Source organism: Girardinichthys multiradiatus, chromosome 5 (genome assembly GCF_021462225.1).
Source record: "Girardinichthys multiradiatus isolate DD_20200921_A chromosome 5, DD_fGirMul_XY1, whole genome shotgun sequence".
In the NCBI taxonomy this organism is placed as follows: domain Eukaryota; kingdom Metazoa; phylum Chordata; class Actinopteri; order Cyprinodontiformes; family Goodeidae; genus Girardinichthys; species Girardinichthys multiradiatus.
In genome coordinates this window covers 30,466,071-30,482,606 of record NC_061798.1, presented here as the reverse complement: position 1 = coordinate 30,482,606, position 16,536 = coordinate 30,466,071, and the positions used below count along the sequence as shown (strand labels likewise).

The 16,536-nt window shown below is 40.5% G+C and overlaps 1 protein-coding gene across 1 annotated transcript; it reads left to right on the top strand.

Moving 5' to 3' along the window:
- Positions 1–3,584: 3,584 nt before the first annotated feature.
- pgam1b (phosphoglycerate mutase 1b) lies at positions 3,585–9,436 on the top strand. The gene is made up of 4 exons (XM_047365963.1): positions 3,585–3,946; positions 6,264–6,538; positions 6,668–6,848; positions 8,818–9,436. The coding sequence occupies exons 1-4, from the start codon at positions 3,808–3,810 to the stop codon at positions 8,985–8,987; spliced, it is 765 nt and encodes a 254-aa protein (XP_047221919.1). The 5' UTR covers positions 3,585–3,807; the 3' UTR covers positions 8,988–9,436.
- Positions 9,437–16,536: the final 7,100 nt, after the last annotated feature.

Below are 16,536 nucleotides of genomic sequence, written 5' to 3'. Positions count from 1 at the left end.
CCACGTCATCTGCAAAAAGAAGAGACGAAATCCACTGGTCCCCAAACCAGACCCCCTCCGGCTCTTGGCTGCGTCTAGAAATCCTGTCCATAAAAGTTATGAACAGGACCGGCGACAAAGGGCAGCCCAGCCGGAGTCCAACATGCACCGGGAACAGGTCCGACTTAGTGCCGGCAATGCGGACCAAACTCCTGCTCCGCTCGTACAGGGACCGGATGGCCCCTAATAAAAGGCCCCCAATTCCATACTCCTGGAGCACCCCCCACAGGGCATCACGAGGGACACAGTCAAATGCCTTCTCCAGGTCCACAAAACACATGTGAACCGGTTGGGCAAACTCCCATGAACCCTCGAGCACCCTGTAGAGGGTATAGAGCTGGTCCAGTGTTCCACGGCTGGGACGAAAACCACACTGCTCCTCCTGAAGCCAAGGTTCGACTATCGGTCGGACTCTCCTCTCCAATACCCTGGCGTAGGCCTTACCAGGGAGGCTGAGGAGTGTGATCCCCCTGTAGTTGGAACACACCCTCCGGTCCCCCTTCTTATAAAGGGGGACCACCACCCCAGTCTGCCAGTCCAGAGGCACTGTCCCCGACCGCCACGCAATGTTGAAGAGGCGTGTCAACCATGACAGCCCTACAACATCCAGAGACTTGAGGTACTCAGGGCGGATCTCATCCACCCCCGAAGCCTTGCCACCGCGGAGCTTTTTAACCACCTTGGTGACTTCAGCCTGGGTGATGAAAGAGTCCAACCCCGAGTCCCCAGCCTCTGTTTCCCCCACGGAATGCGTGATGGCGGGATTGAGGAGATCCTCAAAGTACTCCTTCCACCGCCCGATAATGTCCTCAGTCGAGGTCAGCAGTCTCCCGCCCCCACTATAAACAGTGTTGGCAAAGCACTGCTTCCCCCTCCTGAGGCGCCGGACGGTTTGCCAGAATCGCTTCGAGGCCAACCGGTAGTCCTTCTCCATGGCCTCACCAAACTCTTCCCAGGCCCGAGTTTTTGCCTCTGCCACAGCCCGGGCTGCAGCACGCTTGGCCTCACGGTACCCGTCAGCCGCCTCAGGAGTCCCACAAGCCAACCACAGCCGATAGGACTCCTTCTTCAGCTTAACAGCATCCCTTACTGCTGGTGTCCACCACCGGGTTCTGGGATTGCCGCCACGACAGGCACCGCAGACCTTACGGCCGCAGCTATGGGCAGCAGCATCGACAATAGATGCGGAGAACATGGTCCACTCTGACTCTATGTCTCCAACATCCCCCGGGATCTGGTCGAAGCTCTCCCGGAGGTGGGAGTTGAATACATCCCTGGCCGAGGGCTCCGCCAGGCGTTCCCAGCAGACCCTCACTATGCGCTTGGGCCTGCCAAGTCTGTCTGGCTTTCTCCTCCTCCAGCGGATCCAACTCACCACCAGGTAGGTGATGGGTCAGACAAAGAATGGTTCAAGAACCCCTCATGAAGAACAAAATATCGAGGCACGTGATGTCGCCCGGTACGGCGGAGCCGGGGTCCCACCCTGGAGCCAGGCCTGGGGTCGGGACTCGTCGGAGAGCGCCTGGTGGCCGGGTTGCTCCTCGCGGGACCCGGCCGGGCCAATCCTGAACAAGAGACGCGGGGACATCCCCCAGTGGGCCCACCACCTGCAGAGGGAACCGTGAGGGACCGGTGCAAAGAGGATTGGGTGGTGGACGAAGGTGGAGACCTCAGCGGCCCGATCCCCGGATGCTTAGTTGATGCTCTTGTTTTAAACAAATATGAAAAAGATCATTTTTTCCATATTGCCCCCTATGTGTTTATACAAAGTATTTCACAAACAAATAATGGTATACTGAGTGAAAACATTGAAAATATAAAAATCTTTTAAACTAATGTAGCACATATTCGACTATTTTATTTTTATTCAATGTAATAAGAAAATATTCTTGATTCTAAATTCTTTTTGGCAAGCCATTTAAATGGATTAATTTAGCGATTAAACCCTATAAGCAGATTTATGATTCTTCTTACTCTTTTCTGTGGTTTACATTAGGTTGCAGTGAACCTTTGAACTTGTTACCCCACACCTCCACACCTTACTATAAATACAGGGAAATCAGGGACCAACTCTGTGGTGATATGATATCTAAATTACAATGGGCCTAGCTTTAATCAAAACTGATGTGCTTCTTGATTATTTCAGCTGAATATTTCTTAAATCACTCTCTCAGCAGATTTTTTCATCAACTGACAATTGAGGAAATTTGATTTCTGTTTCTATTTCACCATGGTTTATGTAAAAAATTTTATTTATTTATAATAAAGAATTTATAAATATTATTTATATTATTTATTTACTATAAAGAAACAGATATACTGTCATATCTGTCAATTGTATTATTAGTAAAATCCCATATATTTAGTTTTACTTAAGATAATTAGTTGTTTTTTTTCAAACCTACTTTTCATTTAGGTTAATTCTTGAGTAATTGTGTTCAAAAGCTGCAGTAAGTTGTTTTACAGCATATGTAATCCATCTAAAGGCAAACTAAACCTCAGCACTTTCTATACCTTTTAGATACACTAACTCCTGTGGGACTTTAAGTAATGTCCAAACATTTTTAACAATGTTGGCCTATTTTTCACAAATTGTTGCCTGTTCTTCAATTACCGTTTGGGCCAGCCCATTGCCATTCCTCTAATGTTATACCATTGTGGTGTCTGAAGCAGTATCCTATGATCAATTGTATCAAAAGATTTCTTTGAATCAACAAAACAAAATGTAGTTAGTCCTTAGTTGTGAGTTAATGTTACCGTCATTTTACACCTGTCAGGATGTCACTATAGAAGAACAGGCAACAATTTTCTGAGGCATCTTACTTTTCTGGCTATCTGTAACATCCTCTCTTACAGGGCCAGAAAGTTAATTCTGCTATAGACTCTTGTTTATGATACTGGGCGATTGACATTTGAAGAAAAAAGACATATGGGCAGTTTAGCAATTTACTCATTTAAGAAAATGGGGCATCGGTAGAGCAATGGAAGAACTGTACGCAGCTACAGCAGGATGTCACCCTACACCTCACATTTCCTCTACCTAAAGCTGTTTTGCAATTTTTACAAATTTGCAGGTTTTTTTTTTTTACTAGGTCAAATTTGCTGCTCAATCCAGAAATGCATCTTCCTGGCAAATAAGGCATCAATTAAGAAGAAATAAAGCATTGCAGCCACATGGGAAAAAAATCAACCAAATTCACACATTTACTTACTTTTTGTGTTAGCCTATACTTAAACAGTAGAGTTAACTTTTAATTAGTTTGTAGTATTTGTTTATTTGTTAACCTGAGATTATTTTCCTCATGAAGAAGTGTACTGTAAATGAAAGGTTTATTTTAAAAGTTTTAGTGACCTTAATGAAATATATTTTAAGGCTTTTTTGCCTATCGCTGTTCTCTGCAGTACTTCTATTCATAAAAAACAAGTAGCTTTTAATGTTTTTGGTGAAAACTGAAGATGTTTGTGGACGTGCTGAAGAGCGCATCCTCCTGACTCCATTCTCCTTCGCCTCACTCAGCTCGCCTTCTGATTGGTGGAAACCACCCGGAAGAGAGGAAGGGAAGTCCTTTCGTCACTCAGGCAGCTCCTTAAACCCCTGTCCTCTAATACGCTCCTTCTCTTTTCGGGTTGTGAAAAATTCCGACCTCTTCTCTTTGGATTATCTTCAGGAGCTGCTGCGGAGTCAAGAATAATCCGCCAGCGTCGCTGCAGCTCTTTTGGAACAACCAAAGTCACCGGAAGTACAGCGTAGAGGGCGTTGGAGTGAGGATGGCTGCCTACAAGCTGGTTCTGATCCGCCACGGAGAGAGCGCCTGGAACCAGGAGAACCGCTTCTGCGGCTGGTTCGACGCCGACCTGAGCGAGACCGGGGAGAAGGAAGCAAAGAGGGGAGGACAGGCCCTGAAAGGTAGGGTATGACGGGCCCGGTGAGCGGCTCTAATCGGACTCTCTCTGTCGGGGTTAAGCCCTTGAAAAGATGGTGCTTATGTAACTCTGGGGGATGAGGAGAAAGACTCGATGAAACAATTCAGCAGCTGCAGACACAGAGGAAATATAGTGTCATTTGTGTCGTCCTTACAGACGGCATAGGACATGTCTTCATTTGCTCCATCAAACTACCTGACGTCTCTGAACCTTTTCTTTTAAAAACTAGGACTTTTTGGATTAGGTTTATACATTGCGCTGCAAACTCTTAGTTTTTTGTCTGATAAATCAAACCAGTCACCAACCAAAATAATCAGCATTGTTTAATTTCTCTACACGATTTCACTTAGATTTAAATGTGTGCAGAAAGGAAGGAGCGAACTTTACAAAGGCGCCCATCCAGAAAGAAAACCGGGGAGACTATTAAGCTATAACGTCTCAGTATTTTACAAGTGGAAATTTCCTATGAGTCATACTGAATTGTGAACACGTGTTCATGCGTACACCCCTCTTAATTTGACCTGAACTTCCCCTGCAGGTCATCACCCAGTGCTCATAGTCAGGTAGTGCCATGTGGCCTATAGAAGAAAATGCATTATGCTTTTGTAAGGTGACGAATGTCATGCAGATTATCTTTGGCTCAAGTAAGAAATGTTACCCTTTAGACTCATCTTTCCTTTCACATTTTAATTTTCAATTTAGTACCTTAAATAAGGGTCCTTACCCTTTTAATACGAAGTAGTGCTTAAATGTGAAGTAGAAGGTGAACAATAAATGGTATTAACATTTTTTATGCTTCTATCAGCTTCCCACGTCCAGGAAGTGACATTTTCAGTTAAATATGTTAAAATATCAATTTTCTTGCCACAGGCTCTGAATTGGGTTTAGATCTGGGCTTTGACTGGGCCATTCTCGCATTAATATTCTTGGATGTAAACCATTTCACTATAAAGATTAGTTGTTTGTTTAGGGTTATGCTTAAAGGTAAGGTAAGTTTATTTATATAGCGCTTTTCAGTAACGAGACACTCAAAGCGCTGTACATACAATTACAATACAATCACAAAGGAAAATAAACACAGATACAGACACAGAAAAACAAATCAAATGATACTACAATCCTAAGAAATCAAAAAATCTATGAATCCTGCTGAGAAATCTAAAAATCTCTGGCCAACATTACAATGATACAGAAAACATTAATCATCATCATAATCATTAAGTCCTCTATGTAGGGGAAAGCATCTTGTGCTAAGAGAGAATGATCCTTGGGTTCGCTGGTATAATGCAGTTGTAGTCCAATAACAACAGTCATTTGCATCCATTGAAATTTAACTTAAGCAATCACTGAGTTCTGACTAAGGAAGCTGAGTCACTGGTGTAAAAACAGCTTTAGTTAAAATTTTTAGAAAACTAGTATTTTCCTTTCACTTTTAAAAATCTATGAAAATGAGAAGAAATGAAATCCACATTTAGGTAAAAAAATGGAGCATGGGAAAGCAACACACATAAGCAAAGATTTTGCAGGGGCATAGTGGACTCGTGAGGGTGCCAATATTTAAGTATGATCATGTGTGCAAAGAATTAGACTGTCAACACTGACGAAGGAGCCATTGTCCTTGCAAAAGAGATGTAAGTTTTAACAAACGGCCATACAGTTCAGTTCACAGATGGCAACGCCCCGTTGCTGGGGCAGAGCATCGTGTTTACAGAACATCCAGGAGAAATGTTTTGATAAGAAGCCTGTGAAGGCCATCTCGGGGCGCCTGAATTAGACAAGCAATAAATGTTTTGGTTCAGGCCGGATGTGATTTTCCGTCTGCCTTCAAAGTCTTACTGGCATTCTCAATTTCTAATCCAAATAGCCAAATTTCCTGTACTTTCAGTACTCTCAAAGGTTAGGCTCTGCCCTAGTCTCAATTCTCTTGGAGCCTCTTATTAGATTTTTCTTCCACGTGTATTCTCTATCAGGCATCTGAGACCTTCACAGGACAGCCACAGTTATACTGACATTATTTTGCACACAGTTATACTCTATTTTCTATTAAGGTGACTTTTGCAGGAATTGACTGCACTGGAGTTTTATTACCAGTTTTTTAATCATTTTCCTTCTGCCTTACAATTATGCACCGCTGTGTGTTGGTCTGTCACACATAATCCTGATAAAACACATTGAATGTGACAAAATGAGAAAACATTTGAGGGAATGAATATTTTTGAACAGGACTGCGTATTGATGAACATTTTCTTATACTGAGAAATTCTCACAAACTCCTATATTTTCTCTCTGATTAACCTCAGATGCTGGCTATGAATTTGATATCTGCTACACCTCTGTCCTTAAGAGGGCCATCCGCACCCTGTGGTTTGTCCTGGACAGCATCGACCAGATGTGGCTGCCCGTCCACCGGACCTGGCGGCTCAATGAGCGCCACTACGGTGGCCTGACGGGGCTGAATAAGGCAGAAACTGCTGCCAAACACGGGGAGGCTCAGGTCAAGATCTGGAGACGTTCCTTTGATATTCCTCCCCCATCCATGGATGAGGGGCACAACTTCTACCAGGCTATTAGCAAGGTGAACAGCTCAGGGAAAACTGGGACAAACTGAAGCCTTTTCTCCTACAAATGCATACGTCTGTGTGGTCTGCTTAACAAACATGGCTGAAGCACTGCTGACAGAGGTAACTTTGTCCTTGTGTGGTAGGACCGGCGTTATGCTGAACTGACGGAGGATCAGCTTCCCAGCTGTGAAAGTCTCAAGGACACCATTGCCAGGGCGCTTCCTTTCTGGAATGAGGAAATTGTTCCCCAGATCAAGGAAGGGAAGAGGGTGCTGATTGCTGCTCATGGCAACAGCCTGCGGGGCATCGTCAAGCATCTTGAAGGTAGGAGGGAACAAAAATTATTACAGAGATACAACCCAGATGTTGTAATGGTCTGATTATGGGATATTTGAATTTTGCTTTTTAGTTAAATATGTTGTATTAAGGTGCAATTTTGTGCAATTCTTCTGAATGAAAATGATCTAAGATTTGCACTGAGCTTAAGGTTAAAGAAAGGAAAGTTTTACAGATTAGTTTGAATGGAAAACATGATTTGAAAGCCTCTCAAATCAATAAGTAATGGTCAGAAATATTTGTTATAAGTATCATGTAGCTTACCTTTTATGGCTTTTCTTCAACAGCATCAGCAAACAAAAATGAATATTTCCTGTCCTGTCCATGTTTAGCATGGCTCACATAAAGGATGTGTCGCTCGTGCTGTCATTTTGACCATTCGGAGAGGAGTAGTGCTTTTGTGATATGTTAAGACTTTTTAGTTCTTTATTTAGACATGATATTCTTCTGCCTGAAGAAGTTAGGAGTAGTCAGTGTCTTACCTGCAGTTAACAGCTAGCATCAGACTCCTTGTTTATAAGAACAAGGATCCTTGACAGTGAAATCTTAGAGGTTTTTAGGTTTGACTGATCATAACCTGTTAATGATTTGATTTGCGTCTTTTTTTGCATCAGTAATTTCCACTAATCTATGGCAACTTGGCATCACTAATCTTGTGTTGCATCATTCTAAACAAAATGATTTCTCCTTAAAGTTATACTTGCACACAAAATATTTCACCTTGTACTTTTTCAAAGAAAACTATTTATTCATAGTCAAAATCAACTTCTCTTTCAAGCTGTTTAAAGCACTGAAAATGTTCTTAAAACAACAAAAAAATCTTCCTCACTTTAGTTTATAATAGGAAAGTTACAATCAGTCAACCTATTATGTATAGAGCGGTTTACACACCCAAGTGACCAAAGTGCTGTACAGGTCCAAAAATACATAAAATGACCAAAAGACACAATACCCCAAATAACCAAGAAGAGAAGAACAGTTAAATATAATAAAAACAGTGAGTAAGAAAAATAGGACTAATAATTAAAAACAGCCTGGAATTAAAAGCCAAATTAAAAAGATGGGTTTTTAACAGGGACTTAAAATCATTCTGACCTCAAACTTCTCATGGAACGTGCTTGTGCGGCAGCTCTGTTAGGTGAGGAGCTGCATGACTGTTTAAACATCATTAAAATCAGTGCAGGGAGGACAATATGGGGGTAAAGTCCACATCCTTTTAATAATTACAGTGACTTAAATTATAGTACATCAAAATGTTAAAATGAATACCATGAATGGCATCTTGAAATTGAGTGTATAACATGGCAGTGATAACTGACCATTCATTTTGTTAGTAGGCTCATATAAATGATGTAAAAAAGTTAACTGTCCAAAACATTTGTAATCTTTTAATAAACTCTGAATATGTATTAAAAGTAAATGGCATTTAAATGATGTAGGAAGATGCACTGCTTTTATTAATGTTTCAGTTAAGCCAGATTCTCCATACAGGGTCATTAATGACACAGCCTTTCATGTAAAATGTTATAAAATGTATTGCTTTGGATAATTTTTAGCTTCAGTTAACCAGTTTCTGCCCCTGAAACTGGCTTCTTGCATGGTGAGGCAGTTAAAATCAAGGGATGCGTTTGCCACGTTATCCACAAGCTCCTGATTGATTTAATGTGGGATTTTAAGAGCTGGCCTAAAATCCATCGTGAGTAAACCTGGCTACTGGATGCTGTATGAAGGTGTTTAGGTTCTGCAAATGAGCTGCAAAAGCACTGGAGCCAACATTTTAATAGTTACATTTACCTTGTTACAGTTGTCAAGCAAATTAATTGTATTTTAAGTAATTTGGTTAACTTATTTTGGGTGAATTATGTTGGTTGTAAATTTAATATATACATTCATTAAGGCTTTGAAGAAAACCTGAAATAAAATAACATCATGTGTGTGTCTGTTGCTGTTTTCTCAGGTATGTCAGAAGAAGCCATCATGGAGCTGAACCTTCCTACGGGCATTCCCATTGTGTACGAGCTGGACAAGAACCTGAAGCCCTTAGGACCCATGCAGTTCCTGGGAGATGAGGAGACTGTCAGGAAGGCGATGGAAGCTGTGGCTGCTCAGGGCAAAGCAAAGAAATAGACTTATTCTTCTGAAAGCCCAGAGTACAGACCAAACATGCACCCTTCTCAAATTTGGTTCAAAAATTGGTTATTTAATGTTTGTGTCATCACAGACTTGCACACAAATAGACCCAAAATGTGCACTTTATAGAAATAATACCCTGCTTAAACACAATCGGTCTGTTGCTTGTGTTTATTGGTCTTTATTCTGTCATACACTGAAAAATACATTTCATTATTAGACTATTGAATATAGTTTAAGCACTGACCAAATTGGAAATTGGGGACCAGAGAGCAGAAGCAGAATGGAGATTTGATGCAGATCTGTCCTTTTATGAACAGTTGCTGTAGCCAAAGCTCAGTGGGAAACGAACCGCTGCTGGCTGTTGTTAAAAGGGCAAATTGTTTTGTTGTACACTGCTGAACTTTGTTTGCTGTGGCAAAATAAATAAATGTTGTGAGACATCAGTTAATCTTTTTTTTTTTTTTTTTTTTGTAGTCTTTGGTCTTTTTTTCCAGCACAACCATCTACTTCTTAAGATGCAGTGTTACACTGCATCTTAAAAAAAGTTTTAAGATAAATTCATTCATTAGGAATCTAAAGGTCAGCACTGCTTATTAGTTTATGCAGCAGCTTTGCTGGAGTTAGGAACAGAGGATGTTTTGTAATGGATTTAAATCCTCTCTGTATCTGGTAGCTGTAAAAAGAACATTTCAAGAGCTAAGCAGAAATTTTAACTTTAACAAATACACTAAAGACCCAGATGTAATGCTGCCCTCTGTTGGTAAAAATTGATTAAATCTGGGATGAGGCGTAATGGACACTGAACGGTCAGATATGGTGCACAACACAGCAGGCAGCTCAGGGAGAGGGTTGTGAAACTGTTTGAAGCAGGTTATAAAACAATAAAGTCAGCTTTAATTCTTTTTTATCAGAGCACTGTTTAACCTGTCAGTTGAGAAATGTAAAGAGCAAAGCCCAAAACATAACACTGTAGATCACCCTGAGCACACTTGGTGATTGCGAGGACAGAGACGCTGGTCAAAGTTATGGGAAGATGGATTAAGAGAAACAGCGCAAGCTTGAAAGAAAACCAATTACAGAGTTAATATTGGGATGGAGGTTCACCTAAGAGGACAATAATGCTAAACATTGAAGCCAGAGCTGCAGTGGAAGGACAAAGCATATTTATTGGCTCAAAAGGCCTGAAGTCTAGACCAGGATCTAATTGAGAATTGCTGTTCACACATGTTGCCATTTAATAGAGTTTGAGCTACTTTGCAAAGTATGAGCTAGAAACTCACTCTCGACGTGCAAAACTGGTAGAGACATACCTCAAAGTGTTGTAGTAGCAGTAAAGGTGGTTGTACTGTATTGACTCAGGGGCACTGAATTAAATTGCCAAGAATTAATATTTTCCTTCGACTTCACAATTATGCACAATTTGGTGTTGGTATATCACATAAAGCTGCTGTAAAATACATTGTTGTAATGAAATGGAATTGGATTTGCAACTGCACTGTGTTCTGCAGACTATACTAAAGGAATAACTTTTGTTTTTTTCTTTTGGGTTTTTGCAAATGTGGAAGTGAAGGAAAAAAGCAACTGGAAAAGATCCTACTAATTAAGGAAGAGGATTAGTCAGTTATAAACAGTGGTGGAGCCAGAATTTGGCAGGAGTATTTGAACATGACAGACCTAGGAAGACTGTTTAAGAATATTCAAAAATATGTTGGAGTAAGAAGGTCCTAGTATCAAATTTTCCAACAGCCCAAAAAGCATTTTATGTTAATTTCAACTCCCAGCATTGCCCTCCCGACTTTGTGTGCATGTTTGTGATGGACTGGGGACCTGTTCAGGGTACAACCTGTCTCTGGTCCATTAACTGCTGGAATTAGACACCAAACCCCTGAACCTTGCAAGGATGAAGCAGGAATAGAAAGGGCTAATGGTCAACCTCCTAACCTCCCTCCAGGGGTGTTTTTAGGGTCTCAAAACATCGGGGGCTTTAGTCCAAATCCAAAATATTAAGATTTCAATAAGACAATTTATAGGTAATTTAAAATTAAAATAATGACAGGACATATTGTACCAGTTCTCTGTCTTGGCTGGTTTTAGACTGAATGTAAATTATTGTGAATCAAACAAAAAAGGTTTGCAATAATTTAACTTTTTATTTATGTTAGAAGCTGAATTAAGGACAAGGAGAAACAGAGTTTAGGACTGATGAAAAACCATTTTGCTGAAGCAAATAATGACACATTTTGAGGTATTTAGAAAATAACTTAATCTGAATTTTTGCTGTGAGAAGTTTTTCTTAAACTCAGAGATGTTTACTATGGGCCAGATAAATGTGCTTCTTTTGTCATCTACATAAATTACCTTTTTTAAATGTTACATTCTCATCAAAATGTTCCACTCCTGAGGCTCCATTGTCTTTATTCTTATATTTCAAAAAAGGAAACTGGTATAAAGTTGATTTTCCTCAATCTTAGTCAATTGGTAAAATCCTAAAACACCTTTATTTTAATTATGCCAAGAGCTTTATTAAAATTGTTCCTTCTTTCATGAACCTGTTCTCTTTTATTGTCATCTTTTCAGGCCTTCATTCCACTTCTGAAAAAATTTGGCTGCCAAAAATAATAAATGAAACATTTTTCAACACAGTCTTTTGTTCTGCACTGATCATGTGAGACATTAGTGCAGTTCTTACTATTAAACACTTTGAGAGGAATGGGTGTTAAGTTGTGGTGTTTAAAATATAGCATAGAGCCTCATCCTGGACCTTATCAATACTAATATTACAGTTATTAGTACTAATATTACAGTTATTAATAACTGTATACATATGGTATATATGTCTCACCTTCAGTAAAATTGTATCCGAGTTTAATGAGTTTAGTTTATATATTATTTCATGTTTTATTCAGAAAAATAAAATAGTTAACTAATCAATGGTCCACCTGTGATTAGTTGCTATGATTTATTTCTTAATTATTCTGCATCTTTAAACCCAGAGCTTTACGTTTAGAATCAGCCCAGAATATATGAAAGACAAGAGGGAGGTTTACTTTTGTACTTTCTACTACGTCTTACTGGCAGGAGGAGATATTTTCCTGGTTTACTGAGGAACACTTTTTTTCTGTCTACATGTAGAACTAGACTATAAGACTGGCTGCAGCAATGAGATCAACGTGTTGATCTAAAGGACCTTTTAATGTGTTCAGCTACGTTAGGATTAAATGCTTTTATTTTGACTGAAGTAAAGGATCAGATATTTTCACATTATGATGCAAATCCAGCTAGAAGCTCACAGAGAATATTGCTGCTGTTTTCTATCACAGCCACATCATTTAACTTTACCTGTAGCTCAGGTGAAAGTCCCTCATCATGACCTTGAAGATGCTCAGAGTGAACCTCCACCTCATGTCTTGCTGGGTGAATCAGTGATTATCTGTAACTTACAATTAGCCCATTCTGAGTCAGCATTCAGGTTTTACCGCTATCTTCGTCTGGGTTATACCGCTCGGCGTCCACCTGTTCCTGAACACACCCACCCACCAGCCTCCCTCTCTGGTTGCCTCCGAGGTTGCTCTAAAATTATCCCTGTTCGAGGCGCTCAGTGTAACTTTTCAGGTAATGAAGGAGGCAGGTCGACCTGGAGTAAACTGCTGTTCTGGGCTTCTCCACAATAGAGTCCGTCTCTACCTGTGCGCGTAGTTGCGCATAGTTGCGCATTCGTGGTGCTGCGAGTGCGCAAATAGCTATTTTTCGTTTTCTCCTTTTAACTCATCGTCAGGTTAGGTGGAGCGCGAGGTGATTATATGGAACACAATTGAAAAAATCTGATTGTTTTTAAATAAAAATGTGAAGTCCAATACCATTTTGTGGCTGCATCTTTTTAATACTTCTAAATTTCTTCTATCAAGAAGTCCGGGGATATTCAGAAAACATCCGGGGCTTCTGCCCCAGAAGCCCAGGTCTAACTACGCGCCTGCCTCCCTCCCTGACAAACAGACAGTCTTATATGAATAGTATTTTTTATTACTATTAAAATGAATATAAGAAAAAAAATGTATTTAATTATTCATGCCATTTTGAATCATAAAGCTTGCGAAACCCAGATTTGGCTTTGTGTTTTGGTGTGCCAGACTGATATTATTACTGACCCTCACCCAACCACCCCTTTAAAAACCTTCTGGAGGTGCCTTTGGATGTAGAAAAATTTTGTATGTAAGTAAAAAACAATAAGTTATTAATGGTCTTAGATTGATATTTCAGCTGTTACTTTAAAAATTTATGAAATTTTGATCATAGCAGTCTAGATCAGTGGTTCCCAAACTTTTTAGCCAATAACCCCCAAAATAACAGTGCCAGAGACTGGTGACCCCCAAATAATTCATGTAATTTTTACATACAATACATACATACAATTCAATACATATAATTTTTACACTCTATTCTTTCTAATCTATGAAATATAGAGTGAAATAATTATTTGTATTTTTTAATAAATTTTATTTTTTTAAATGACATTTGATTATTGAATTTCATCGTATAGTGTTGAATTATTCCATTGGACATTTCAGGGTACATTTCTTTATTTCATTGCACATTCATTTATTTCATAGGACATTCATATTTATTTATTTCATGTTATATTTATTTATTTAATTCTATCCCCTTTTTCCCTCCATACACCTCAGAGGTCACATCATGATGATTCTGAAAATTCAATTCAATTCAATTTATTTATATAGCACCAATTCACAACACGTGTCGTCTCAAGGCACTTCGCAAAGGGTTTGGGATGGTAAAGGGTTGTTGGGGAGGTTAGATTAAACTACTGAGTGTTAGAGTTTGGCCATTTTAGAATGGGCTATGTGTAGGGGTACTAAGTAAAATAATACACTGATAAAGTGTGTCCATGTAGAGTCCACTGGTGGCCATTGTTATACTAAAAACCATAAGGATTGGGGGTACCTCTCTCTGTCAGATTGATTATAACCATTGGAAAAGAGAAGGGGTCATACGGGTAGCAGAAATGGAGGGTGTGTTTGCACCTCAACCATAACTGAGCCGGTTTAGGCTAAACTCATATCTTATGGCAACCCCCCACTTGGTGTCTCGCAACCCCCCGGGTGGTGCCGACCCCCACTTTGGGAATCCTTGGTCTAGATAATCAGTTCAGCATGTCTTTATGGTATGGAAAGAGGAGAAAAATCTCAAAGTAAGGTTGAACCGACAAAATGGAACTAGAATGGAGTATTAGGCCCATTGTGGCCATTGTAGAAAAATAATGTGGCCATGGAGGAGTCGATATCCACCAAAAATGAAGACATTTCTAAATTATTTTCACATATTTACATAAAAAATATTATATTCTCTGATGTTGAAATCAAAATTTGCAAGATGATTAAAGGCATACATTTACAACAATAAAACTAGAATATGCATAGTCAGAAATTTGTAAGTAAAAAAGACTTTGGTAAGCGCAAATTTCAACTCATGTCCAGCAGGAGGCTCTAATGCACCAAACAGCTGATTTGCTATTTGACTACAAACGTAAAAAGAAGAAGTAAGACGACCTCCCAATCAGAATTTAGAGCAGCCCTCGTAATAGCCAATGAGGTGGGAAGGATTTTGCTAGAGAGGCTGTAGTCGGTCTGAAAACGCCGGACTCCTTAAGGTGCGTTCACACCAAACGCGATTTCCGCGAAAGGAGCGGCCAATTTACATGTTATCCCTATGTAGAGGCGCGTTCAGGAGCAGAGCGGCGCGGCGCCGAAGACGCGGCAAGCAAAGTGGGAGTGGAGCGAGAGTGATGGACGAGTTGAAAAATCTGAACTTTTTCCTAAATTCGCGTCGCGTCAACCAATCAGGGACTGGATGTGGCTGTGACGTAGGGTGAAGGACCAAAGCGGAGAAGAAGCAGTTGTCAATGATGGAGGACCAGATCATAGTGGCGGTGTGCGGCAAGCCAGAGTTGTATGACTCAACTAATTACTTTTACCGAGACAAGTACAGAAAGGACCTGGCCTGGTTATGTTTAGGCACACATTTCTTATATTTAGGAGATGTGGACATTAAAAATCAGCTGTTTTTTTTATTGAGCTGAGATTTATTTACTCACCAAAGACAGATGGACAGGCGTTCAGCAGTGGGGATACAGCGCCAGTAGACCGCGGTGAAGTTAGTTTGAAGTTGAATGTTCAAGCTCCGCGGAGTTAGCGGCATCTAGCTCACGGTCGATCCGATTCAGGCACTCAGATTTTCCACGATTGTTTGGTTCGGAAACTTATTGACGGTCCCTAGTGAACCACTGCGCGTCAGAAGAGGGAGCAACAGAGAGCAGCTAGCCGAAATCTGGGTGCCTGACTCGGATCGGCCGTGGGCTGGATGCCGCTGGCTCCACGGAGCTTGAGTCTCCGGCTTAGGGCTGGCTTCACTGCGGTCGCCGGTAGTCGGCGTCCCGGAGGCCGATTCATCTCCCAATGCGGGGCAGCAGATCTTCGAACTGGGTCCTGGATAGACGGAAGTACCGCTGAAATCGACCGTCATTCAGACGCAGCTCCTGGAGCAGGTGGTGGTAATCTCCGAACTGTTCCTGTCCCTGAAGAATCTGGTGAACCCAGGGACATTGATGTCGGCGGCGTTTGTCGGCTCTCCACAAGTAAAACATCCGTGAAATCCATGTCCAGCATGTTCAGTTGAAACCAGCAAGTAGCAGATGGAAGCTCCTCCTATTTGATGACGCGGCGAAGCGTTGCCGCTTGTTGCCAAATGCCAACGCGGCGTTCAGCAGAATGTCAAACGGGCAAAAGCACACAAATGAGGCGAAAAATTCGCAGAAATTGCGTTTGGTGTGAACGCACCATTAGAACCCCACAGTGTCAGAGATTATTTACTTTTGGAAGTGGCAGTAAAAGGCATAAACTGGTATGTGAATGGTTCAGAATGGATACACAGGAGGACAATATGGACTTTGATGAATGGACGCCAGTAAGTAGAGGGAGAGGACGCGGAAGAGGTAAAGCAGAAGAAGGGAAAATGTTAGACAGATGGAGAACCATTTGTAATACTGTAGGGAGAGAAACAAAAATTTATCAAATTTGGAAAACAATTAAAAGAATGAAGGGTATTAGAAAAGAATATGGATATCCTATATTAAAAATAGATAATACAACTATAATGGAAGATAAAGAAAAAGCAGAAATATTAGCTAAAACATTTAGTAAAATTCATAGTTCAAATAATATTAGTGAAGAAGGAAAGAAAGGTATGGAAATCACAAAGATGAAATATAAAGATTTAATGCGAAATAACGTAGATACGAATAAATTAATAAATGAACCATTTACAAAAGGAGAATTGAACTTTGTTACCAGGAAAACAAAAAATACATCACCTGGAAAAGATCAAATTTACTATACAATGATAGAACATCTTAATGACAAAGCAAAAGAAAAAATGTTAGAATTATACAATAAAGTCTGGGAGGAGGGAGAGCTGCCACAGAGCTGGAAGGAAGCAATAATTATTCCAATAGCTAAACCAGGAAAAGATA